Source organism: Triticum aestivum, chromosome 3A (assembly GCF_018294505.1).
Source record: "Triticum aestivum cultivar Chinese Spring chromosome 3A, IWGSC CS RefSeq v2.1, whole genome shotgun sequence".
Classification (NCBI taxonomy): domain Eukaryota; kingdom Viridiplantae; phylum Streptophyta; class Magnoliopsida; order Poales; family Poaceae; genus Triticum; species Triticum aestivum.
The window spans coordinates 568,240,021-568,265,228 of NC_057800.1; the positions used below are offsets into that span (position 1 = coordinate 568,240,021).

The 25,208-nt window shown below is 46.8% G+C and overlaps 3 protein-coding genes across 3 annotated transcripts; all 3 read left to right on the forward strand.

Annotated features, from left to right (window-relative positions):
- Positions 1 to 3,629: 3,629 nt before the first annotated feature.
- LOC123062263 (G-type lectin S-receptor-like serine/threonine-protein kinase B120) lies at positions 3,630 to 9,698 on the forward strand. Its single transcript, XM_044485709.1, has 10 exons — positions 3,630 to 3,858; positions 3,937 to 4,075; positions 4,182 to 4,579; positions 4,671 to 5,944; positions 6,058 to 6,156; positions 6,252 to 6,430; positions 8,222 to 8,432; positions 8,523 to 8,760; positions 8,853 to 9,003; positions 9,095 to 9,698. Exons 4-10 carry the CDS (start codon positions 4,690 to 4,692, stop codon positions 9,392 to 9,394), a joined length of 2,433 nt encoding a protein of 810 aa, XP_044341644.1. The 5' UTR covers positions 3,630 to 3,858; positions 3,937 to 4,075; positions 4,182 to 4,579; positions 4,671 to 4,689; the 3' UTR covers positions 9,395 to 9,698.
- Positions 9,699 to 10,414: 716 nt separating this feature from the next.
- LOC123058659 (uncharacterized) lies at positions 10,415 to 11,079 on the forward strand. The gene is made up of 2 exons (XM_044481364.1): positions 10,415 to 10,589; positions 10,683 to 11,079. The coding sequence occupies exons 1-2, from the start codon at positions 10,475 to 10,477 to the stop codon at positions 10,874 to 10,876; spliced, it is 309 nt and encodes a 102-aa protein (XP_044337299.1). The 5' UTR covers positions 10,415 to 10,474; the 3' UTR covers positions 10,877 to 11,079.
- Positions 11,080 to 24,121: 13,042 nt separating this feature from the next.
- LOC123058660 (lysM domain-containing protein ARB_03438-like) lies at positions 24,122 to 24,895 on the forward strand. Its single transcript, XM_044481366.1, has 2 exons — positions 24,122 to 24,365; positions 24,469 to 24,895. Exons 1-2 carry the CDS (start codon positions 24,248 to 24,250, stop codon positions 24,660 to 24,662), a joined length of 312 nt encoding a protein of 103 aa, XP_044337301.1. The 5' UTR covers positions 24,122 to 24,247; the 3' UTR covers positions 24,663 to 24,895.
- Positions 24,896 to 25,208: the final 313 nt, after the last annotated feature.

Consider the following 25,208-nt stretch of genomic DNA (forward strand, 5'->3'; position numbering starts at 1 on the left):
GCAAATTATTTAGTAATGTCTTTATGTAAAAGAATCAATCACAATCAATCTCTAAAGATCAAATCTAAATTAATTAATCTTCATAACGTTTGTTTCCTTCCGAATCACGTCCATAACTTTCCTTCCTTGTTTGGGCAGAAACTGTTTGGTAGCAGAGATTAGGAAGCTTCCTATGAGTGTAGTAATAGGAAGTATTCTTTTTCTTGATGATTCGTTTTCATGCATGATGATAGTAAATTAGGCCAACATTCATCACTATTTATCAACGTCATCAATCGTATCCATTCCTACCAGTTTTAAGGGAATCTGCTCGCTATGTCTTTTTTAAGGGGATCCGCTCGCTAAGTCGTCGTCGCACGTTATTTTCACAAGCAATTCCCCTAAAAAAAGGCGTGGGTATTGGTAGTTGAACGCCCGCTAGGTTTTCCGCCTGTCCCATCCTCGCGCTGTGCCGCCGCCACCCGCCGAATTTCCACCCGCCCGAGCCCGTTAACTTCGCCAGCCATCGGGTCGACTGCCCCCGCCCCAAACCCCCATCCCTGAGCACTAGCTATCGCCGCGTTGCCGGCCCAAGCTCCACGCCACCGGGAACGAATCAAGCGCCGTCCCGACACTGCCGTCGCCGGCCCAGCACCTCCAGCCTTGCATGGACAGCTTCAATGTGCAGTCTCCCTTGCTGCCTCACCTTCTGCCAGCGCATGCAGCGGCGGGGTTGGACGCGTGCGTGCTTGCTAGCTTGCTCTCCGTGCGTACGTACTTGCTCTGCGTGCGTCGCACCGGCCAATGTGCATGATGCGTGTGTGCCTGCTTTTCTGTATGTGTATGCCAGCATGATGCATGTGTGAGTTGCTGTGTGTGTACGATATAGATGGCCCGAGTGTGTGCATGCTGTGCTCTGCTCTCTGCTGATCTATGTGTTGGTGCTCCTGCTATATGTTCATGCCATATAAATGAAATTTCTGTTAATCTTCTGACATGTTGAGTTGGTTCTCGCTGTCTTCTGAGGGGGTGAATGCAAAGCAGTCTATTAAGCCAGGCACTATTGCTAAGCTAAATTGACAAAAAAATATTGGTAGTCATAGTTGTAGTTTAAGTAGTAGCGAGTTGTCTGATATGTATAAAGAGCCCGTTGCAACTGAGCCCGTTGCTTAATTGACAAAAAAGGTCGCCAGTGTCACTTGATATGTATGAGAATATTAAATGTATTATTAACATGATTAATATTGAACTCTTAAAGTTAATGTGGTCCCGTTGCAACGCACGGGCGTTCTTCTAGTCTCAGAATAATAAACAAGATGAACGCCCAGAGGACCGCTTCATAGTCTACCCAAACTCTAAAGAAACTAACCTAAAAAAAACTATAAAGTCTGGACGGCCAAAACTATATATAGCTAGATACAAACCGACTCTGATGAGTTCGGCCTAAACAAGGCACGCAGGCTGTATTACGTGCATGATTTACCTATCCTTGCTTGACTTGTGGCGCAGCCGATTTCCTTGCTGTAATTGTTATGATCTTCTATTTTTGTTTTCTTTTTCCAAACGTACACAGTTGACCGATTGATATCTGCATGTACACGCAGACTCCTTCCCTTCCTATTTTTTAGGACATGCAGATCGGTGGTTTGTATATCCTGTGAAACACAGCTAACAAATCTGGCGCGTGTTGTAGTCTCTTTCCTTTTAATTCTCCATGTTCTCCACGTCCTGTTATTTCTCCAAACGCATGCACGGTATTGTTTTCCAAATCGGTTAGTAAACAAACAATTCCTTTCTGGCTTTGTGCCTGCATGCACTTATATGGACCCATCTAATCTAGCAGCTCTCTCATAATTAACATTAACTCCTTTGTGTATTATGGGCAGAAAGTCTGGACCACACAATATACGCAAGTGTCCATCTTTTTCTTTGCTAAGATGTGTCATCTCTTCTGTAATTTTATGGTCTTTGTCTTGGTTAACTAACTTTCTGGCATCCGCCTCCTCGACCTGCACCGTAGTCGTCTCATCTATTATGTCCTCCGTTTGCACCCCTTTGTCGACGACCGTCGCAGTCGCTTGCAACCCCTTGTCATTGACCAATGTATTCACCATGACTTGTGTATCGCGCATGTTTGTGATAGGGTATGCCGCATCACTCTCAAGAGGAGCGGCGGTGGAAGAGAGTGGAGCAGAGGAGGGGTCTGTGGAAGAGAGTATGCAAATACGTTTTGTTTAAATCTTACAAATGCTCACCACACCTTCCGAAAATCTTAATGCTGTTTAAAAATCAACTGTGTTTAAAAACATTTAACATGTATAAGAAAAATATTTGAAACAAGTATTTGAAAAAATATACATCATTTATTTGAAAAAAAATCAACATGTACCAGTTAATTTTCCATATGTATATAAAAAATTGTACAATCTGTTTTCTAAAAGGTAGACATGTCTTTAAACCCCCCCGAAAAACTCATGAAGAAATGTAAAAAAACCAGGAAACCAAGGAAACCGATGAAAAGACGCCAAAAAGGGAAAAATACCCCTCCACCCAAAAGAAACCCAATGAATGAATGCAGAAAACCGATAAAAATGAAAGAAAACCTAAGAAATGAACCGAAAGAAATGAACATAAAATCAAAGATGTACATCCATTACTGGGCCAGCCCAATGGCAGCACACTGTAGGAGCTGTAGGCGAGCCAGGCGAAGCGAACACACCAAATCTGTTTTGATACTAGCAAAGATTCAAAATCACTAATTAAGGAGTATCCGTTGCAAAGGTTACTCCCATCTTTCTCTGGTGGTGACAAGCGGATTTGTCATAACCCGGGAATTTGTGCCTTTTTCCTTCCGTAGATTTGTTTTTTTAAAACGTTTTATCTCTGCAACTATGCATTGGGTTCCTTTTTTTTTCAATTTTCCTTTCTTCCCCCCTTTTTTTTGGAATTTTCCCATCCAAATCTATTAGCATAGGATCTAGCTTAAAAGATTTCGATGTGAGAAACACAACAGTAAAGACGATTGGACACATGGTTCAAGAGATAAAGCGTTTTTTCAAACGAATAAACAGAAAAAATCACAAAACTTCAAGGTTACGACAAGTATTACACGTGTAGTGAACCACTTGTCACCAAAAAAGAAGTTAGGAGTGACCTTTTCAAGGGCATGCTTTTCCTTAACTAGTGATTTCAGAATACCCTTATGTGTATGGTGTGATTTTTTTTGAGAGAAATACAGCCGTGCTAACATCATCCATCCCGCGGGCCGTAGTATTTATTGGGATGAATGAAAAGTGCATGGATGAATCCGGGTACATATGAATGCACTTTAGAAAACACATTTTGCAATGTCAAAAAATTCTGAAAAAGGATGCGTGCGGACATCTCCATATTCTATGTGTGTGCAGAAAGTTTCACAGAAAAAACAACTTTTTTTTGTACCCTATGCAAAAAAGACAAAATTTTATGCCGTGAAACGCTATTTAGAAGCAGTAAAAATTGTCTTTTTTATTGAGACAAAACAAAAATACCTTTTTATACAAAACTTTGTGCTGTGGGCCAACGTGTATATATAAATTTTTTTAGAATTTTTAAACATTACAAAACGCGTAACGGATGAACGGGTTTCATACGAACCAACCGCTGCAGAAGCCCATAGCCTAACTCCGCTAAATAAAATCCAGGCTCGAGTCCCTCCCTTCACCGTCGTCGCCCGCCGCCACCGATTCCGCCATGGGCCATGAGGCAATGGGTGCTCGCCGGCGGCGGCGGCGGCGAGGCGATTTCCGATGCACTGCGCTTTATTGCCGTCATTTTACCTGGACGCCAAGCTCACTCACCCAACCCCGAAGCTTCGTCTTGGTCTACAGTTCGAGCCTGGTGCGCCATCTTGTACAATTAAATTCGCGGTTAGAGATTTTTGGAGATTTCCATAATTTTGTCTGATGTGGCTGGTAGGCAAGATGGTGTCGATGGAAGAGAAGTGAGCCAGGATACGGCACCCCTCCCCTCCCCTCCCCCCTTCAGTTCTCCACCCACTTTCTTTTGCAAGCGCTGGAAGCCCTGTAGATTAGTACATCATTTAGCAATTAGCATGGTAACTACTACCAACAATTTCTTGTGATGCATACTACCATCGGATCCATCGCGCACAGTTCAACTATGGTAGTAAATTAATTAAGATTGTCATCTTTGTTGCACAGGCGCAGCTGGTTCATTCTTCTAGTACAAATATGTTCAGCTTGTTTTATACTGTATTGTGCAAGTCAACCAGTCAGTCTCCGGTCAAAACTCACTACCTCAGGTGGAACCGTGGAAAGCATGCCCCCCTAATTATTTGTGGTCAGTGTGTGTCGTATGATTATTCTTCTACAGACATAAGAGAGAGTCACATCCCAGCATTGACTGCAGCCATCTTCCATGCTTTACTGGCAATTGGAAAATTGCTTTCATGGAATCTTCAAAGCTGGCAACTCCGGATGTTCATGGTCTGTGGAGATATCTGCTGGAGAAAAAGCTCATACCATCCTGCAGCGATTACACCAAGTATTCTGCTTACCATGCTCTCCCGTTGATTCGTTATCGCGAGAAACTCACAGAGGTATGGAGATCCGAGATATTCTTATGTTATGTCCTCCTTTAGTGTAACTCTTTCTCTCCCTCTTAACTGTTTTGGCTTGCAATTTTCCCAGTTTATGCTTGGAGAAAGCCATGTTGGTGGAAATAAGCTACTTGAAGAAGTGCACAGTTGTTGTTCTGCTGATTCCATCTGTGTTAGCAATAAGATGTTTCTCGGCTACCACGCCAAGAGACACCATCGCGTTCAATGAATCCATTTCTGATGGGCAGAGCCTTGTTTCTAGTGACAAGAAATTTGTGCTTGGATTCTTTAGCCCTGGAGCTTCAAGCCACCGATATATTGGTATATGGTATAACAGTACTCCAAATGGAACGGTTGTATGGGTTGCTAACAGGAATGATCCAGTATATGATAAGTCCGGTGTACTTAAGTTTGATGATGTCGGTAATCTGATAGTCCAAAATGGCACAGGCAGCTCGTCTATAGTTGCTTTTGGTTCTGGGGTGGGAGTGAGGGACAGGGAGGCTGCAATACTGTATACTGGCAACTTGGTGCTAAGGAGCATGGCCAACCATTCAAATATCATATGGGATAGCTTTGCCTATCCTACTGATACATGGCTCCCTGGAATGAATATTACACTTAGAAATTTGCTGACATCATGGAAGAGCTATGATGATCCAGCAACGGGAGATTACACTTTTGGTTTTGGACCGAGCATAATTAATAGATCAGCATCACAATTCATTATTAACTGGAATCGGAATTCATTTTGGACAAGTGCATCCTGGAATGGTGACACGAATTCTCTCATTCCAGAACTGAAATCTATGAGTATCATCCCTGTTTCATTTCAGTGTGACAACCTTACATGCATGTACACTCCCAACCCTGCTGGCATAATGACTAAGATTGTTTTGGATCAAAGTGGTTCACTGAACATAACACAGTTCGATCCGGAAACCAAATTGTGGACATTGTTATGGAGACATCCAGATAGTTGTGATGTGTCTAATTTATGTGGAGTTAATGGTGTATGCAACAACAGTATGTCCGTATCAGCATCAGAATCCATTTGTCGGTGTCCAGAAGGATTTGCAGCACAAGACCAATCAAATTCTAGGAAAGGGTGCACCAGACAAACCCCACTGCAGTGTAATGGTGATAGGTTTATTGATATGCTTAATATGACAGTTCCTGGCAACAGACAGAAGCTGTCAGTTGTGGGAAAAAGTGAATGTGAATTTGCCTGTATGAAAAGTTGCTCTTGTACGGCATATGCTCATTCGCTCTCCGATGTTTGCAGCTTATGGCATGGCAATCTAACAAACTTGCAGGATGGAGTTGAAACTCTTCATCTTCGTATAGCTGCATCAGAATTACATGGTAAAGGACTAGTGCCACTGGGGAGACAGTATCTGAAGATAGGGTTAATTGCAAGAAAACAGAAACATTATTGATAGTATTATTGTGTCAAGTGACAAGCTCTGTTTTTGCAGGTCACAAAATGCTTTGGATAGCATATATACTTCCGCCAGTTGCATTCCTTGTCTTTTGTCTCATCTCTTTTATTTGGATTAGGAGAAGGAAAAATAAAGGTAACCATTCTGAGTTGGAAAAAACAACTCATAGTTAAAGAACATGACATGTCTTAGTCTGATAAACACATGACAAGTCCCCTTTTGTGAATCAGGGAAAAGAAAACAGCCTGATCACCCCCTCGTCATGACTTCAGATGTGATGAAGCTATGGGAGAGCGAAGACACAGGCTCTCACTTTATGATGCTTTCCTTTTCACAGATAGAAAATGCCACAGACAACTTCTCAACTGAAAACAAGCTTGGAGAGGGAGGGTTTGGCCCTGTGTACAAGGTTAATTGTGTTCTTTAGTTTTGTTCGCTAATATGTTTGCTAGAATTTCAAGACGAATGGGTGCTAATTATAATAATTTATTCTTAAGCATGTAGTCAGCATGTATAACTTTGTGTTTAGCCAAGTAATGATAGTGACGTTCTTATCTTATGATTGTAACAAATAAAAAACAAACTAATTGAAAGGGGAAAATGGAGCATATCTTTGTCCAGTGGTCCTGTAAGATGTTCATAGTTGCAACATCCTCCACCTGTTAGTCATGTGTGGCAAATATGTTGTGCTCTTAGATCAAGCAGTTAGGCAAATTCAATATACATCAAACCGCGACTCAGGCGGCGCCCAAAAACCTAGCCGGCGGGGGCACGCTCTCCCTCCTCCCCTCCCACCGTCGCTGCCGGGCTAAGCCCGGGGGCCGACGGCGGTAGCGGAGGATTTCCTCTCACCTGCATCTCAGGGGTGGTGCGGGGCTCCTAGGCGTGAGGTGGCATGGCCGATCCGGTTTTTGCGGCGCCACGGAGATGGCTGCGGCAGCTAGCGGCGGTGGCCGGCCCGGTCTCGGGCGGCGGGCGGCCAAGTCACGGACGGCGGCGTGGGCGGCGGGCGCGGCGGGCGCAGCGGCCGGCCCTTTTGGACGGCGGTGGTTGCTCCTGTCGGCGGCTGTGGCCGGCTTGGCTGCGGTGGCGTGCAATCTGCATTCGGATCGGCGGCGGCAGCGTGGAGGGACTGATGGTCTCGGCGGCAGCACCTCCGGTCAGATCTGGTCTGGCCGGTGCAGCCGGCGGTGGTGGTCATCTCTTCTGCCGGAGGTGGTCGGCTTGAGGCTGGGTGTTCGGATCTCGGGATCCGTCATCTAGTTCCGACTGCGAGTCAGGGAGACATAGTTGCCAGTGAAAACCGAGCCGATGGCAGACGATGGCGGCATTCTGCGCCGTTACCTTGATGAAGGCATTGTCGTGTAACTACTGTCAACCCACTCGTGCTGCTCCGGGGGAAACCCTAGGATCTGGTCTTCTAGATCGGACGATGGCAGCATTGCGGTGTCGTTTCTCTCTTGGGAGCATCGTTCGTGGAGCAGCGCTCGAAGACAGAGGCAGGCGGTGGGGCGGCTTCGTCTTGCACGGAGCTTCGATGGAGATGTCAAGTCATGCCTGGCCGATAGGTGCTACGATTTGTCATGCCTATTCGGCAGGTGCTACGCACGACAGATCTTCCAGAGACTTCAAGCTGTGTCAGCCGGTGGTACTTGGCGGCATGGTGTTGAGGTGTACCGGTGGCGACCGCGATGTGCTCATCAGTTCGCCCGCAGGGAGGTGGTGCCGTTGGGCACCGTGGTGGCGCCGATGGGTGGCCGGACTGGCAAGGATAATGCGGATCTCTTTTCTGAAGATGGGTCGGCGGGAAAATGATGATGGCGCCTTCTTAACCGTATGTGTGATGTATGCTTTAGATTTGCTGCACCGGATGTAGGTTCCGATACATTATGTGGATGGATCGGCGACAACACCGGTTTGAGATATGGGGAGTGAGAGCACTCCACATTATCGAGTTTGTAGGTGTGAGTGGTGGCTTTGGGTGGCTTGATGTAATTTCTTGTCAGACCTTGTTGAATAATTAATAAAGAAGGCTGCATGCATCGATTGATGCAGAGGCCGGGGGTTTTAACCTCCTTTTCAGAAAATAAATAAATCAACTCAATATGATGGATAGTGGTATTTGGGAGGTGAATCTATTTATTTCTAAGATATGAGTGTACTAATGTCTGACTGTTGAAAATCTGACACAATGCTCCAGGGCAACTTACCAAATGGACAAGATGTTGCTGTTAAGAGACTTGCAGCGAATTCAGGTCAAGGACTACCAGAGTTTAAGAATGAAATCTTGTTAATAGCCAAGCTTCAACACAGCAATTTAGTGGGACTCCTAGGTTGCTGCATTGACGGGGAAGAAATGTTACTAATCTATGAGTATATGCCAAACAAAAGCTTGGATTTCTTCCTATTTGGTATTTTCATTTTTATATAAATATCCCTACTTCACATAGCTATATTTTTCTTCCATGCCTTCTTGAACTGATCAAGTCTTATTTTGCAAGACCAATCGAGAAGAGCTTTTTTAGTCTGGGCAATGCGTCTTAACATAATTGAAGGGATCGCACAAGGTCTTATTTATCTCCACAAGCATTCTCGGCTAAGAATTATTCACAGGGACCTGAAACCAAGCAACATTCTGCTGGACACTGATATGAACCCTAAGATCTCAGATTTTGGAATGGCAAGAATATTTGATCCTAAAGGAGGACTAGCTAACACGAAAAGAGTCGTTGGAACATAGTAAGCACTTCTATTGGTATTTTACATGTAAAGTGGAAGAACCACTATACTGAGAAATGAACATCGAATTTACTAGATTATTGTTCTTTCAGTGGCTACATGGCCCCCGAATATGCCATGGCAGGTATTTTCTCTGTCAAGTCCGATGTATTTAGCTACGGGGTACTGCTTCTGGAGATCGTCAGTGGGCTAAGAAATGCCGCAGCTCATGGACATGGAAACTCCCTAAACCTCCTTGGTCACGTGGGTTAAAGTTCTAACAAGCTCGAACTGTTCTATAATTGTTGTACCTGATTTTTTATTCTAATTTGATGTCTGCAACTGAACTCTGCAGGCATGGGAGCTGTGGAAAGAAGGCAGATGGCGCGAACTCATTGATAAATCGTTGCACGGTGCATGTCCTGAGAATATGGTGCTACGATGCATTCACGTCGGCCTGTTGTGCGTTCAGGAGAATGCTGCTGATCGGCCCTCCATGGCCGAAGTCATTTCCATGATTACTAGCGAAAATGCCACCTTGCCGGCCCCAAAACAACCTGGTTTCGTATCCATGTTGCTTCCAACTGAAGCTGATGTCCCTGAAGGAAGCTGCTCTCTGAATGATTTGTCAATTACTGGCCTGGATGGCAGGTAGTACTATCCATTAGTAAGGAGTGTTACAGTTGTTTCTGAATATATGTTCAGACATGAGAGTATCATGTTATCCCATCATATTAAACGGACAGCACTTTGAAGTGATCCCAGGAATTTCTGAAGTGCTCGATCTCAAAGATATTAATTGTCATTATTATAGTAAGGCGGTATTTTCAGGGGGAGCTGTCATTGGTATATTTTGACATATTCAGTTCTAGTTTAACAAAACTGCTCTGTAATCTGCACCCAGAAACCACCTTGACGTTACTGGTACTAATATCTGGCTGAGTTCTTGGATAAAACATAAATCAAATTCCATTTCTTTTTGTCGCTTTATTACAAGTATGACTGGAGGTTCGATGTTTGGACCGTCACAACTCACAGGTACTCAAGTTCCTGCCACTTTCTGCAGGAACTACTTGGGAATTTTCCGTACACGCTGCGTTCTCGTGTGATTGTATTTTTCTTCTTTTTCTATTAGGATCACATGGTTCTCCTGCATGGTATGAAAAAAAAATTGATCGCGGATACAAGATCTAGAGTGACTGATACACTGGATACTGAACTGCACTGACCGGACAGATCGAGACTGATAGACAACAATCCCATTCCTCCACTGTTATCTCTTTTTTTTTCTGCGATCAATTCGTTCTTGTTTCTCCACTATCACTGCGCTACCACCAACATGGAGCAAGACAGTTTTTCAAGTGAGCAACGTGAGGGTAAAATATTAGGCCCGGTCAAAATCAAACGGCGGTCGAAGAATATTACAGTACGAAGCAGTTCCATAGGAATCACAGACGGGATTACCCCGGGCCCGGCCTGTAAATGTTAGGAACGACATGTCCATGCCGTTCTCAGCATAAGCAGTATCGCCCGTACATTGGACGCCGTCTCCAAGGCCATGACCGGAACCATGGCGTCACACTCTCCATCCTATCGACCTTCAAGTGTCGAGCTCGTCGTTACGCTATAAAAAGGGCGAGGGCTAAGCTTCTCTTCACAACCAAAGCAGAGACTAACAAAGCACCTATCAGCTTACCCTCATCCTTCCTTCGCGTCGGCGGCATCTGCATCTGCAATGGCCAACCACGGAGCCGCCGCTCTCCTGATCGCGTCCCTGCTCGTGGCGGCGGTCGCCCTCGCCGACGCCAGGGTCACCGCGATGCAGCTGCAGCGCGGCAGCCTTAACGGAGGTACGTCAACCGATCAACATCGTCCATGATCTGCCCAAATGTGCTGGATTGTAACCCTTTGGACGTGTGCCTGACTGTGTGTGCGTTTCGCAGTTTATGCACTGACGAAGGCGGTGCCGGCGCTGACGTGCAACAAGGTGAGCGCGGTGCAACAGGGCGAGACTTGCTCCTCACTAGCGGAGGACGCCGGTCTGACCCAGGAGGACTTCCTGGGCTTCAACCCCAACATCAACTGCGTCAGGATCTTCGTCGGCCAGTGGGTCTGCCTCGACGCGTCCTCTGCCTAACACGCCGTTGGATGCACGTGCGCAGCATCGTTAGTTGCCGCTACTACTTATGAATAAAGGAGGCTAAGTCGCTCTGACGCTCTTCAGTGTGCCTCCGCCATTATTCGAGTTGAATTTGGTATTTGTACTTCCCTCGCAAAAGGATCGAGGTTGTAGTCCGTCACTCTGTCTTTGTGCCAGCTTTGGCTTCAAAATTGGTTCAGTTGGTTTAAGCTTGATTACACCAGTGCGTTTACCTCGTGCGTCTCTTTCCTTGGTTGTTCCTGATTTTTATTTTTTGAGTAACGGCCCGCCGCACTTAAGAGATCAGGGATTACATCATATGTTACATTCAGCACTCTAGTGGAAAGACAGTGTCTAGCTAACAGATGGGTTGTTTCATTCGCTTCTCTTCCACAGTGCTTCACTTCAAATCCATGGAAGAATGAGAGATTTTTTTTTTAGAAAAGGAGAATGTACTTCGGCCTCTGCATCTGGGCAATGCATGCAGCCACTTTATTAATTTTTCGCAAAGACTTTACAAAGTAATACATCAGTAAGTCTGAAGCCACCATCTTGACAACACCTGTCGATACTCCTATCCCCTTGATGCAGGGGTGTCAAATGTCCGAGCCTAATACCAAACAGACATCGCACCAAAACCTAACATCCTTGCAATCAGTGACCAACTGAACCCATCTCTCTCAAGACAGGGCCACAGCTTGAACAATCACGTTTACCATTCCAATCATCTGCCACATTCTTGCAGTCAGTGACCAACTGAACCCGTGTCCATCCTTTTTCCTTTGCCAACAGCATGTCATCTCTGCATCCTAGAGCCTCACATACATATGGATCAGTGCTTCCAATGTATGTTGAGAATCTTCCTACAAGGAAGTTCCCCTCGTGATCCCTGACGACCACAACAGTTCTTGATCTTCCACCCTCAAAATCCAATGATGTATCCGAGTTGATCTCAATAGCTCCCAGTGGTCTTGTCCACACAGCCTTCTGAATCTGAGTCTCTTGCTGCTTAACTGGAATATCCAATGCTCTAATATGTCCCTGGATTATCTCCATAGACCCAATAGGCTAATATTGAATTTCTCCATGCATGTACTTGTTTCGGTTGCTCCAAACTGCCCACATTACAGAAACAATGACAGCGGCCTCCTCTTTACTTACATAATCTGAATCCAGAAGGTCCTTTGCCTATGTGAGTGGATGCAACTTTAGAAGTTTGACTCCAAAGAACCTATATGCTTCTGCCCAGAACAACTTAGCCTGATTGCATGTTACCAATGAGTGGAACAGCGTCTCCTCACCACCGCCACACATGCCACAAGACAACGCTAGCATTATTACCAATATGTCTCCGAACCAGCTTGGCCTTTGCCGGAAGGTACTCCTTAAGTACCCTCCACCAGAACATCCTTATTTTAGGTTGCACATTCAGTTTCCATAACTTCTTTCAAGTGTCCTGGTCGCCAGACGAACTGCTTGGTACACCCTGGTCGTTGCAATGCCTTTCTTTTAGCACCCTGTAAGTAGACCGAGTAAATGGCACTGGTCACCCAGACAAACTCCGCCGAGCAGCTGAAGCTTTTGGAGATTTCGTGAGAGTCTATGTTAGCTACGTTTTCGCGATGGATGCTTTGTTTGGATGTAATATTGCCGCCGGGTTGAACCTTTGCAGCGTTTTGGACACGGTCGTGGACCGAACGTTTTAAGTTTCATCTGTCTTAAGTTGTATCCCGTTGAACCTGATGCCTGAGGGCTTTATTAATTAAAGCCGGACGCTTCTAGCGTCTTCGTTCAAAAAGAAAAAAGCACTGGTGGTCCGAGAACTTGCGCTGCGGGTGCACTTAAGTCACGGTACTTGTAAACTGAAAAAACACGTCATACAACTTGCATTGCGGGTGCAGATAGGTCACATATGCCATCTGAACCGGCCAGCTGTCCTATTTTCGAGAAAAACCTGTCATAGAACTTGCGTTGCGGGTGCAGATAAGTCACATTTCAAATTTTTTGTTCCTGAACATTTTTTTAAAGTCACGAATCACAAATATTTTAGGTTGCACATTCAGTTTCCATAACTTCTTTCAAGTGTCCTGGTCGCCAGACGAACTGCTTGGTACACCCTGGTCGTTGCAATGCCTTTCTTTTAGCACCCTGTAAGTAGACCGAGTAAATGGCACTGGTCACCCAGACAAACTCCGTCGAGCAGCTGAAGCTTTTGGAGATTTCGTGAGAGTCTATGTTAGCTACGTTTTCGCGATGGATGCTTTGTTTGGATGTAATATTGCCGCCGGGTTGAACCTTTGCAGCGTTTTGGACACGGTCGTGGACCGAACGTTTTAAGTTTCATCTGTCTTAAGTTGTATCCCGTTGAACCTGATGCCTGAGGGCTTTATTAATTAAAGCCGGACGCTTCTAGCGTCTTCGTTCAAAAAAAAAAGCACTGGTGGTCCGAGAACTTGCGCTGCGGGTGCACTTAAGTCACGGTACTTGTAAACTGAAAAAACACGTCATACAACTTGCATTGCGGGTACAGATAGGTCACATATGCCATCTGAACCGGCCAGCTGTCCTATTTTCGAGAAAAACCTGTCATAGAACTTGCGTTGCGGGTGCAGATAAGTCACATTTCAAATTTTTTGTTCCTGAACATTTTTTTAAAGTCACGAATCACAAATATTTTAGGTTGCACATTGAGTTTCCATAACTTCTTTCAAGTGTCCTCGTCGCCAGACGAACTGCTTGGTACACCCTGGTCGTTGCAATGCCTTTCTTTTAGCACCCTGTAAGTAGACCGAGTAAATGGCACTGGTCACCCAGACAAACTCCGCCGAGCAGCTGAAGCTTTTGGAGATTTCGTGAGAGTCTATGTTAGCTACGTTTTCGCGATGGATGCTTTGTTTGGATGTAATATTGCCGCCGGGTTGAACCTTTGCAGCGTTTTGGACACGGTCGTGGACCGAACGTTTTAAGTTTCATCTGTCTTAAGTTGTATCCCGTTGAACCTGATGCCTGAGGGCTTTATTAATTAAAGCCGGACGCTTCTAGCGTCTTCGTTCAAAAAAAAAAGCACTGGTGGTCCGAGAACTTGCGCTGCGGGTGCACTTAAGTCACGGTACTTGTAAACTGAAAAAACACGTCATACAACTTGCATTGCGGGTACAGATAGGTCACATATGCCATCTGAACCGGCCAGCTGTCCTATTTTCGAGAAAAACCTGTCATAGAACTTGCGTTGCGGGTGCAGATAAGTCACATTTCAAATTTTTTGTTCCTGAACATTTTTTTAAAGTCACGAATCACAAATATTTTAGGTTGCACATTGAGTTTCCATAACTTCTTTCAAGTGTCCTCGTCGCCAGACGAACTGCTTGGTACACCCTGGTCGTTGCAATGCCTTTCTTTTAGCACCCTGTAAGTAGACCGAGTAAATGGCACTGGTCACCCAGACAAACTCCGCCGAGCAGCTGAAGCTTTTGGAGATTTCGTGAGAGTCTATGTTAGCTACGTTTTCGCGATGGATGCTTTGTTTGGATGTAATATTGCCGCCGGGTTGAACCTTTGCAGCGTTTTGGACACGGTCGTGGACCGAACGTTTTAAGTTTCATCTGTCTTAAGTTGTATCCCGTTGAACCTGATGCCTGAGGGCTTTATTAATTAAAGCCGGACGCTTCTAGCGTCTTCGTTCAAAAAAAAAAGCACTGGTGGTCCGAGAACTTGCGCTGCGGGTGCACTTAAGTCACGGTACTTGTAAACTGAAAAAACACGTCATACAACTTGCATTGCGGGTGCAGATAGGTCACATATGCCATCTGAACCGGCCAGCTGTCCTATTTTCGAGAAAAACCTGTCATAGAACTTGCGTTGCGGGTGCAGATAAGTCACATTTCAAATTTTTTGTTCCTGAACATTTTTTTAAAGTCACGAATCACAAATATTTTAGGTTGCACATTGAGTTTCCATAACTTCTTTCAAGTGTCCTCGTCGCCAGACGAACTGCTTGGTACACCCTGGTCGTTGCAATGCCTTTCTTTTAGCACCCTGTAAGTAGACCGAGTAAATGGCACTGGTCACCCAGACAAACTCCGCCGAGCAGCTGAAGCTTTTGGAGATTTCGTGAGAGTCTATGTTAGCTACGTTTTCGCGATGGATGCTTTGTTTGGATGTAATATTGCCGCCGGGTTGAACCTTTGCAGCGTTTTGGACACGGTCGTGGACCGAACGTTTTAAGTTTCATCTGTCTTAAGTTGTATCCCGTTGAACCTGATGCCTGAGGGCTTTATTAATTAAAGCCGGACGCTTCTAGCGTCTTCGTTCAAAAAAAAAAGCACTGGTGGTCCGAGAACTTGCGCTGCGGGTGCACTTAAGTCACGGTACTTGTAAACTGAAAAAACACGTCATACAACTTGCATTGCGGGTGCAGATAGGTCACATATGCCATCTGAACCGGCCAGCTGTCCTATTTTCGAGAAAAACCTGTCATAGAACTTGCGTTGCGGGTGCAGATAAGTCACATTTCAAATTTTTTGTTCCTGAACATTTTTTTAAAGTCACGAATCACAAATATTTTTAATAAATATTTTTTAATTTATCGTCCGAGATTTTTTTTAAAGTCGTGAATCACAAACATTTTTTTAAATGTTCACCACTTAAAACAAATGTTCGCAAATCACAAATATTTTTCAAATTTATCGTTTGCGAACATTTTTTAAAGTCGTGAACAAATATTTTTTTAAAGTCACGAATCATAAATATTTTTAATAAATATTTTTTCATTTATCGTCCGCGAATTTTTTTTAAGTCGTGAATCACAATTTTTTTAATGTTCACAACTTTCAAAAAATGTTCACGAATCAAAATATTTTTCAATTTATCGTTCTCGGCCTTTTTTTAATGCCGTGAATAAATACTTTTCAAATTAATCATTCACGAACATTTTTAAATTTATCATTCAATTTTTTTTCAAATTTTTCGTTCCTGGACATTTTTTTAAAGTCACCAATCACAAATATTTTTAATTTATCGTTTGCGAACATTTTTTTAAAGTCGCAGATCACGAATATATTTTTTGAAACATTCGCGGACATTTTTTAAAGTCGTGAACAAATAGTTTTCAAATTTATCGTTCACGAATATTTTTTTAAAGTCACAAATCACATATATTTTTAAAGTCGTGAACAAATTTATCGCGCTTGACCGTTAGAAGGAGAAAACCGGGCAGCTGACCGGTTCAGATGACCTGTGTGACCTATCTGCACCCCTAATGCAAGTTCTATGACGGATTTTTCCGGTTTGCAAGTACGGTGACTTAAGTGCACCCGCAGCACAAGTTCTCGGACCGCCGGTGCCATTTACTCAAGTAGACCGGACTGTGAACAGCCCTGATCTCTCCCATGCCCATGCGCAAAAATCTGACTGTTGTGTTCTGGGTCACGGATATTCAGAATGGCATTGACATCCGCCTGTATGAACATTTTTTAAATAAGTTATGTGTTCCATTCTGCACCCTCTTTCTGTATCAGATCTGCCACTAACTGAACCGGCTCATCAGAGAGCCTACCCAGCGGTTTCATCGTGGGTGACCCTTCAATCCACTGGTCATGCCAAATTTCCGTTGTTCACCCATCTCCCACACGCCGTATTAATCCTTACTTTAGGACCTCTCTGTTGGTGTCTAGCCTTAGCTCTCCTCCTCACTTGAGCTCTCTCTTTCGCACATACATAGAAAAAAGAGGAAGAACAAGGAGAACACAACAAGATTTTGCCCGACATATGTACGTCGCCGGCCGCACGAAACGGCCGCTTGTATTTCCCGAGCACGAACTCCCCAACACACCGGATACATGACCAGTTATATAGCCTAGCTAGCTAGCCCACACTACGCACTCAGCCAACTACCCACGCGCACACGCGCTCACCTGGCGACCTGGCCGCTCTCGTGCATCGGGCCATGCAACTTTTCCACGAGGCCCATGCTGATCTTCACGCCTCGCCTGCGCCCACGACGCGCTCGTACGCGCGCGGCGCGGCCGAGCTCCAACGAACAGCAACGACCGCTACTGATGCAGCTCGTCCATGCTACGTACGCAGCAAGCTGCAGACCGACTTCAATGCACGCACGCTCCACAACTCGGGTCAGCACACACGAGACACGCATCCCCCCGCGTCCCGCGCACCCGACGCGCACGCACGCAGTCGCCGCAGGCCGAGTGTTAGGACCCCAATTCCAAGTCACATCGATCTAACCGGTAACACCTCATATCACTTTGCGGCCTCACGCACGGTATTCCCACGGGTGTCGCCTTACCATGGCCCGAGACCGTTTGCGCCTTTTGACTCACGTATATGATAGTGTCGCTAGCATCCATATGACAGAGAACCCGGGCCGACATGACTAGTCATGAACCCAAAGTGGCACTAACTTACGGGGACATGCATACATGAATCAACATGGAGCATGTCGGTCAGCAGCGTGTGAATCCGGGCTGTAGCACTGGCCTAACAGGACTCCGGGAACCCGGGCTGTAGCAGGCTAGGCAGGACTCCGGATGTCACCGCGTGACATTTCCCCGAAGGGACAGACACATGAACGAAGTGAATCACATGCCGGCCAATCAAGTGTTCCGGAGCAGTAGTGCTGGGCTAGCAGGGCTCCGGTGAACCGGGCTATAGCAGACTACTATGGCTCGTGGAAGCACAAGACTACATTTCCCCATAAGAGAGGCTACCAAGGATGAACAACTAGGTTATCGGATCCCACATATACCAAGCATTTCAATCATACACACAATATGCTCGATATGTGTAAATACAACATGGCATCACAACATAACTCTACGACTCAAGTATTTATTCATTAGGCTCCGAGGAGCGAGATATTACAAACATGGTCTCATGACCCAACATACAGAGCATACAAGCAACAAGCACATGCGGAAGCTTAACTTGTCTGAGTACAGACAACTACAAATGAAGAAGGCTGAGAAGACTGACTACGTACAAGACCCTCCCAAGGGTACAAGATCATAGCTGAGGTAACAAGCTAAACGTCGAAGTTCACGTGGAACTACTAGCGAGACTGAAGTCTCTCTGCAAAAACATAAATTAAGCAAACGTGAGTACAAATGTACCCAGTAAGACTTACATCAGAACTATCTACATATGCATCGGTATCAACAAAGGGGTGGTGGAGTTTAACTTCATCAAGCCAGCTTTGACTCGGTGGCTATCCTGAACTACGACTGCAAGTAACTCTTTTGAGGTGGCGCACACGAGTCCACAAATTCACCATACCAATACACCACTATGGATCCGCTCCCGTCTCCCTACGAGAACGCCATCCATAGCACTCACGCTTATCTTGCGAGTTTTAGAGTATCCGCTTTCACTTGTCTATGAACTATGCAAGGGGTCCAAGTTTCCATATCCGAGGAATCCGGCTATTCGAATAGATAATGATAACCCTGCAGGGGTGTACTTCTTCACACACGCTCTCGCCACTTACCACCATGTACACGTCGTGTATCTCGGCAACCTTCAAGCGGAAGCCTGGTGAGGGAGTCGGCCACGACCTGACTGATCACACAAGTCTCTCGTCTAGGTTTATTGCCCATTCGGGTTCCATCTGCAAGGAGATCCGGCCGGGGTGTCGCTCACGGCCCCAAACGATGTGTACATGGTTCCCAAGCCCACCATCCGGGTGCCACTTGGTACACCGAGCCACTGTGCCTAGTCTGTCCCAAGCCCACCTGTACCGGGTGCCACTTGGTAGACTACTAACACTACCTACAAACACCAGAAACTAGTTGCAACTCCTGGACAGAGATCGAGTGGATTAATAAGTCGAGAGGGGTCGAGTTACCGGAACTCAATGTGTGGTAGTAACTGTTCATGGATCACAAATACAGAACTCAGTTCCTGAGGATGGCTGCAATGAGACAACCCGCCATGTACTCCTACATGGCCTCTCACCGCTACCTTTACCAAATCGTGTTCACACACTTAGCTCTCAACGGTAGGACATGTTCACCACATTCCAATTCATCCCCGATGAATCAGACCTGACTCAACTCTAAGCAGTAGCAGGCATGATAAACAAACATGAATGAGTAGACACATCAGGGCTCAAGCAACTCCTACTCATGCTAGTGGGTTTCATCTATTTACTGTGGCAATGACAGGTCATGCAGAGGAAAGGGGTTCAGCTACCGCAACATGTAACAGTTGAAACGTTGTTGTCCTAATGCAGTAAAAGAGAGCAGGAGCGATAGAGTGGGCTTGTATCGGAATGAATAAGGGGGTTTTGCTTGCCTGGCACTTCTGAAGATAGTATAGTTCTTCATTGGTGTCATCGATCACATCGTCGGAACTACGTCCACTAAGAGGGGACAACACCGACAACAGAGAAAAAACATAATCAATGCAATGCAATGCAACAATATGATGCATGAACATGACATGACAATATGATGTGATTTGAGCTAATGTAACTAAAATCAGAAGGGTTTGAGCTAATTTGAACCAATGGTTCAAATTCAAACTCAAGTTATGAATTTATAATGTGCATTATCATGTTTTGATCTATACAGCAAGGTTAAGTTGCTTTGTCATGCATGAAAACAGCATAAATGGATAGATTGGTTTTTTTGATAATTTTTCATATATAATTTATTTCATTTGGAGTTATAGATTATTTTCTATGATTTTCTGAAGTTTTGGGCATTTTCTGAAATTTCCTGGATTATTTTTAATCCAGAAAATTATTAACTGCGTCAGCATTGTGCAAGCATGACGTCAGCGAGTCAACTGAGGTTGACCAGATCAAACCTGACCAGTGGGTCCCAGTGGTCAGCGACTCAATGACTAATCTAAATTAAAATTAAGCTAAACTAATTAGTAAGGGGGGTTGGCCCCAGAGGTGAGTGTCTTATCTGCTTAATAGGGTAATTAGCACTAATATTTTGCCTAACCTAAATTTAAACTGGGGCGGGGCCCACGTGTCAGTGAGACAGAGTTAACAGGGGTTATTTAACTTAACCCGTGTGTTTAACAACAGGGTCCCACAAGTCAGTGACATGTGGTTAACTAAACAATGATTAGGCCCTAATATAATTACTGCCACGTCATCACCACCGGAGTTTAGCCGGCGGCGACCATTCCGCGCGGCGGAGGGCGTCGGGTTTTGTCGTCCGGTGACCAAACAAGCGGCGGATAGGCTCTACGCGTAGCTGGCGTTCTTCCGCATCCAACGGGGCTAAAGTCAGCGGCTGGGGTGGCCGGAAACGGCGGCGGCGACCTCAACGGTGGCGGCCGAAGCTCGGCTTAGCGCGGGCGAGGTGCTACGCTTTGCTGACGAGCGAGCTAAGCAGCGGGGCGGACTCCTGGGAGCTCCAGGAGCACGCTGGTGCCACTGGACCGAGCGGAGATGCTCAGGAGCGAGGACCTCATTGGTCATGGCGGACGGCGGCGCTCGGGACACGTCGGGCGGTGGCTAGCATGCAAATTATGGCACGGGGGTGAGGGGAAAGACGGAGGAGCTCACTGGGATCCGTAGGGATGGTTAGCGGGCTCGGGGATGCGTCGGAGACGGCGGATCAACGACGGTGGTGGTCGGAGCCCAAGGTGGAAGACGACAGCGATAGCAACGTTGTAGGGCGCCCGAGGATGCGTGGCTCGTCTGGATGACGCAGACGATGAGGCGGAGCCGATGGACACGGCTGTTGGTCGAGGGACGGGCGGTGAGCGCGGTGGCAGTGAGCGGCAGCGACGAGCTCGCTCGGCTTCGGGAGGGAGAGCGAGAGAGGCGAGGCAGGGAGAGAGGGAAGCGGGCGAGGGGGTCCAGGGGGTAGCGTGGCGCCTCCAGAGCGTCTAGACCGTCGAGGGGAGAAGCAGGCAGGGTGGAGGTGGCGCTGCGCGCGTCGGGCACACACCCTCTGCCTACTGGCAGAGGTGGAAGAAGACCCCGGCGCCCCTGGTGGGTTGGGCCGATTTGTTGGGCTGCCAGGTAAGACGACCCAGGTGATCTCTCTCTCTCTTTCCAATTCTGTTTCTGTTTTCTATTTATTTTGATTTGTTTTGAGTTAGTAAAAATACTAACTCATTTTGTAAAATCCTGACAAAAATTGTGGGCACTATTTGAATTATTTTCAACAGTCCCCAATTGTTTTCAGAAGTATTGAAGCATTTAAAATATTTATAGGCATTAAATGCTCCAATTCAAATACAATATGATTTAACTCAAAATCCATAAATGTCCAAGAAATATGCTCATCATTTTTGGCAGAGGTTTTCACCTTTATCATAAATCATGAGCATTTTCAAAGGGCATTTTGGGTTTATTGAAAATGATTTTCTGTTGAACCTATTTCATTTGATCTGGTGCTAGGGTTTGATCAATCCCCATTTCAATTTCAAAAGAATTTAAACATGATGCAACACATGACTAGTTAGCTCAGAGCATACCAGAACTAGGGATGTGACACCGAGTCCAGCGCCTCGACGCGGTCACTCCTCCGCATATCTCGCCTACACGCAATGGCCCACACGCTCGAACGCGTGGACACACACACACACGCGCGCGTGCGTGCGACCAAACCTGCCACCGTGCCACGGGCCGAGCCCGACGCGTCCATCGCGCGCACACACACGCTCCGCGTCGCCGCTCGCCGTGGCTTATTGCCCTACACTCTCGTCCTTGCAGAATTGCACGCTGTGTTCTAAGAGAATTAGCCGGACATCCAGCTTGTTAAAAGTTAGTACCGGCCCCTCAAGACCCTTGCACATAGACTCCTAGGGTTATCCAGTAACCTCCCTGCTTGTTTTGCCAATATTGCGTCATTGAAGAGCTCGAGGTCGCGGAAACCTAATTCTCCCATTCACTTCGAGATAGCCATCTTTGCCCATGATTGCCAATGCATGCCCTGCTTATCAAGCTATCCCACCCACCAATATTTAGACATTATTGACATAACTGTAGTTGAAATTGCATGACAAAAGCTCTAGGAAGTGTTCACCTGCGTAGTTTGAAAAAATCATCCAGGATAGGGGGGGGGGGGAGTTTCCCCCACCTGAATATATTAATCAGAAGGGCAAAAAACCCAGATGATTACAAGCGCCCGGGGGCACCACGCGAGAGACGACATGGGGGAGTGGGGGAGGGGCATGTCATAGAGGATCCACACCACACTTGCTAAGAGGAGAGAGCCGTCACCCAAGACGCAACATGGGAAACGACGATTTTCTGGCAGCTGACAGCGCCACAGCACCGCGTCTTCTCGATAGCAGCTGAGCACCCGAGTGATGGAGGGCCTTTGCCTATGGAAGACGACCACGTTTCGATGTTTCCAGAGCTGCCAGCAGCAAAGCATGGCAAATTCCGCCACCGAGTCAACGACTGAGCCTGCTGTTTGACGCTGTCAGAAATGACAGATTATCCACAGAGGCGCCGGTTAGGGCATGTACAATGGTTGATAAGATAGTTTTATCTTAAGTCTTGCATTGAATTTAGTGCAGACAATTTTTTTGTCTACATTGGATCATCTCTTAGCCTTATCTTCAATAATTAGTTATTCCTAAAAATATGGTGAGACATATTGTGCTAAGAGATCATCTCTTGTCTTCTCTTAAATAAGAGAAGACAAGCCTTTTTATGAGTTCTCTCTCCTTCACGTTATCATTTATCCTACGTGACATTCCTAAGATAGCACCATTGTACATGCCCTTACTTGAACTCCCACCGCCCGTGAAAAGCAGGTGATCCGCACTCTCCAGCGTCGCCGAGCAGATCAGGCACCCCGCTTCTTCTACAACAACAATGCACTTCCTGGCCAACACGTCGCGTGTGTGGACGCGACGTTGAACCAGGAGCTAGCAGAAAAACTTCACCCGAGAAGGACCGCGCGATTCCTAGATGAACCCGACATAATGAGCAGTTGTGTCGTCGAACCGCGTCAGCTTGTACGCCGAGCTTGAAGACAGACCGACACGGGGGGCCGATACATGGTGCAACTGCCGCACATCGTCCCCACCTCGGGCAGGCTGCGCGTCCAGAAGTGTGGAGACCACGCGCGAGAGCTGCAGGACAAGAAAGCAGGCAATGCCACCAGCACACACTTGCTACACGGTGACCTCAGCACCCGTGGTGTGCGAGAAAAGAGCAGGGGATGCCATGGCAAGATCACTGCAGGGGAGCCAGCAGTCCCGCCAGAAGGAGCACGAACGCCCGTCCCCCACGTCGACATTGGAGAGCGTGCGGTAGATGGGGACCAGCCGAGCAAGAGTGCCCCGGTATTCCCTAGCACGAGATCGCCGCGCGGCAGGACAAGAGAGAACACTCGTCCGCGTAGTTCCAGACCCAGCGCGACCTTGGCAACGAGTGAAGGTGGTGGATCATCTTCAACAGGAGGCACTCGTTCTAGGTGGCGAGGTTGCGTACACCGACACCACCCTCCGACTTGGCACGACACATCCGCTCCCACACCACGAGGCATTGGGCGCCCGAGCCCCGAGGCTCTTTTAGCCACGTTCTAGAGGAAGGCACGACGTAGGGCGTCCAGCTCACGGAACAGAGCCGACGGCAGGAGCAGAGCCGCCATGGCGTAGGTGGGAAGGGCGTCGAGGACGGCCTTAAGAAGGACGAGGCGCCCCGCCGGCGAGAGAAGGCGCGCAGCCCATCCTGCGATACTGATCTACACTGATCACAATGATCGAGAGTGATAGACAACAATCGCATTTCACACCTTCTTTTTCTTAAAAAAATAAAGAAAAATCTCTCTGATCTGTGTACAGGTTGCGTAGTCGTGTCATGCCGTAATATTTCCGCTACTCAGACACCGCAGTCCTCTTTTCTTTTCCTTTTTGCGGGTTGACTGCAGTCCTCTCTGATCCTACTGTCCTCATCTCTCTGCTTTGCTGCGATCGATTCGTTCTTGTTTCTCCACTGTCATTGCGCTATCACCAACATGGAGCAAGACAGTTTTTCAAACAAAAAAAAGTGAGCAGTGTGAGTGTAAAGTATTAGGCCCGGTCAAAATCACATGGCGGTCGAAGAATATTACAGTAGTACAAAGCAGTTCCATAGGAATCACAGATGGGATTACCCCGAGGCCCACCCTGTGTTATGAACGACATGTCCATCCATGCCGTTCTCAGCATAAGCAGCATCGCCCGTGCGTCGGACGCCGTCTCCAAGGCCATGGCCGGATTCTCTTCGTCACACTCTCCACCCTATCGACTTTCGAGTGTCGAGCTCGTTATGCTATAAAAAGGGCGAGGGCTAAGCTCTCTCATCACCACCACCAAAGCAGAGCCTGACGAGCACCTATCATCCGCTTATACATATATCCTTTCTTCGCGTCGGCAGCATCTGCATCTGCAATGGCGAAGAACCACGGAGCCGCTGCTCTCCTGATCGCGTCCCTGCTCGTGGTGGCCGTCGCCCTCGCCGACGCCAGGTTCACCGCGACGCAGATGCAGCGCGGCAGCATTAACGGAGGTACGTCCACGTCAACCGGTCAACATCGTCGTCCATGATCTGGCCAAATGTGCTGGACTTGTAACCCTTTGGACGTGTGCCTGCCTGTCTGTGCGTTTCGCAGTTTATGCATTGACGAAGGCGGTGCCGGCGCTGACGTGCAACAAGGTGAGCGCGGTGCAGACGGGTGAGACCTGCTCCTCCCTCGCGGAGAGTGCCGGTCTGACCCAGGAGGACTTCCTGGGCTTCAACCCCAACATCAACTGCGTCAGGATCTTCGTCGGCCAGTGGGTCTGCCTCGACGCGTCCTCTGCCTAATACGCCGTTGGATGTACGTGCGCAGCGTCGTTAAGTTGCTGCTATTTATGCATGAATAAAGGAGGCTAAGTCGCTCTGACGCTCCTCAATGTGCCTCCGCCATTATTCGAGTTGAGTGTGGTATTTTTACTTCCCTCACAAAAGGATCGAGGTTGTAGTCCGTCACTCTGTCTTTGTGCCAGCTTTGGCTTAAAAACCGGTTCAGTTAGTTTAAGCCTGATTACACCAGTGCGTTTACCTTGTGTCTCTCTTTACTTGGTTGTTCCTGATTGCCACTGCGTTACTTGGTGTGTCGCTTTAAGTAAACTAGACGATACCCCGCGCATTGCTGCGGAAATTGCTTGCACTATATTTTAGTAAGATTAGCAAAAGAGCCCGTGCGTTGCAACGGGAGAGAAAATAACACATGCTTTTAACCCAATAACCATGACTCAAGACCCTAATTGGTCCACGTCCTTTACGGTGGCCTGGGCACTCACACAACGAAAACACATTTGAATGTGGTCAGTCCTAAGACGTCCTCTCTCTCTCTCTCTCTCAAAAAGA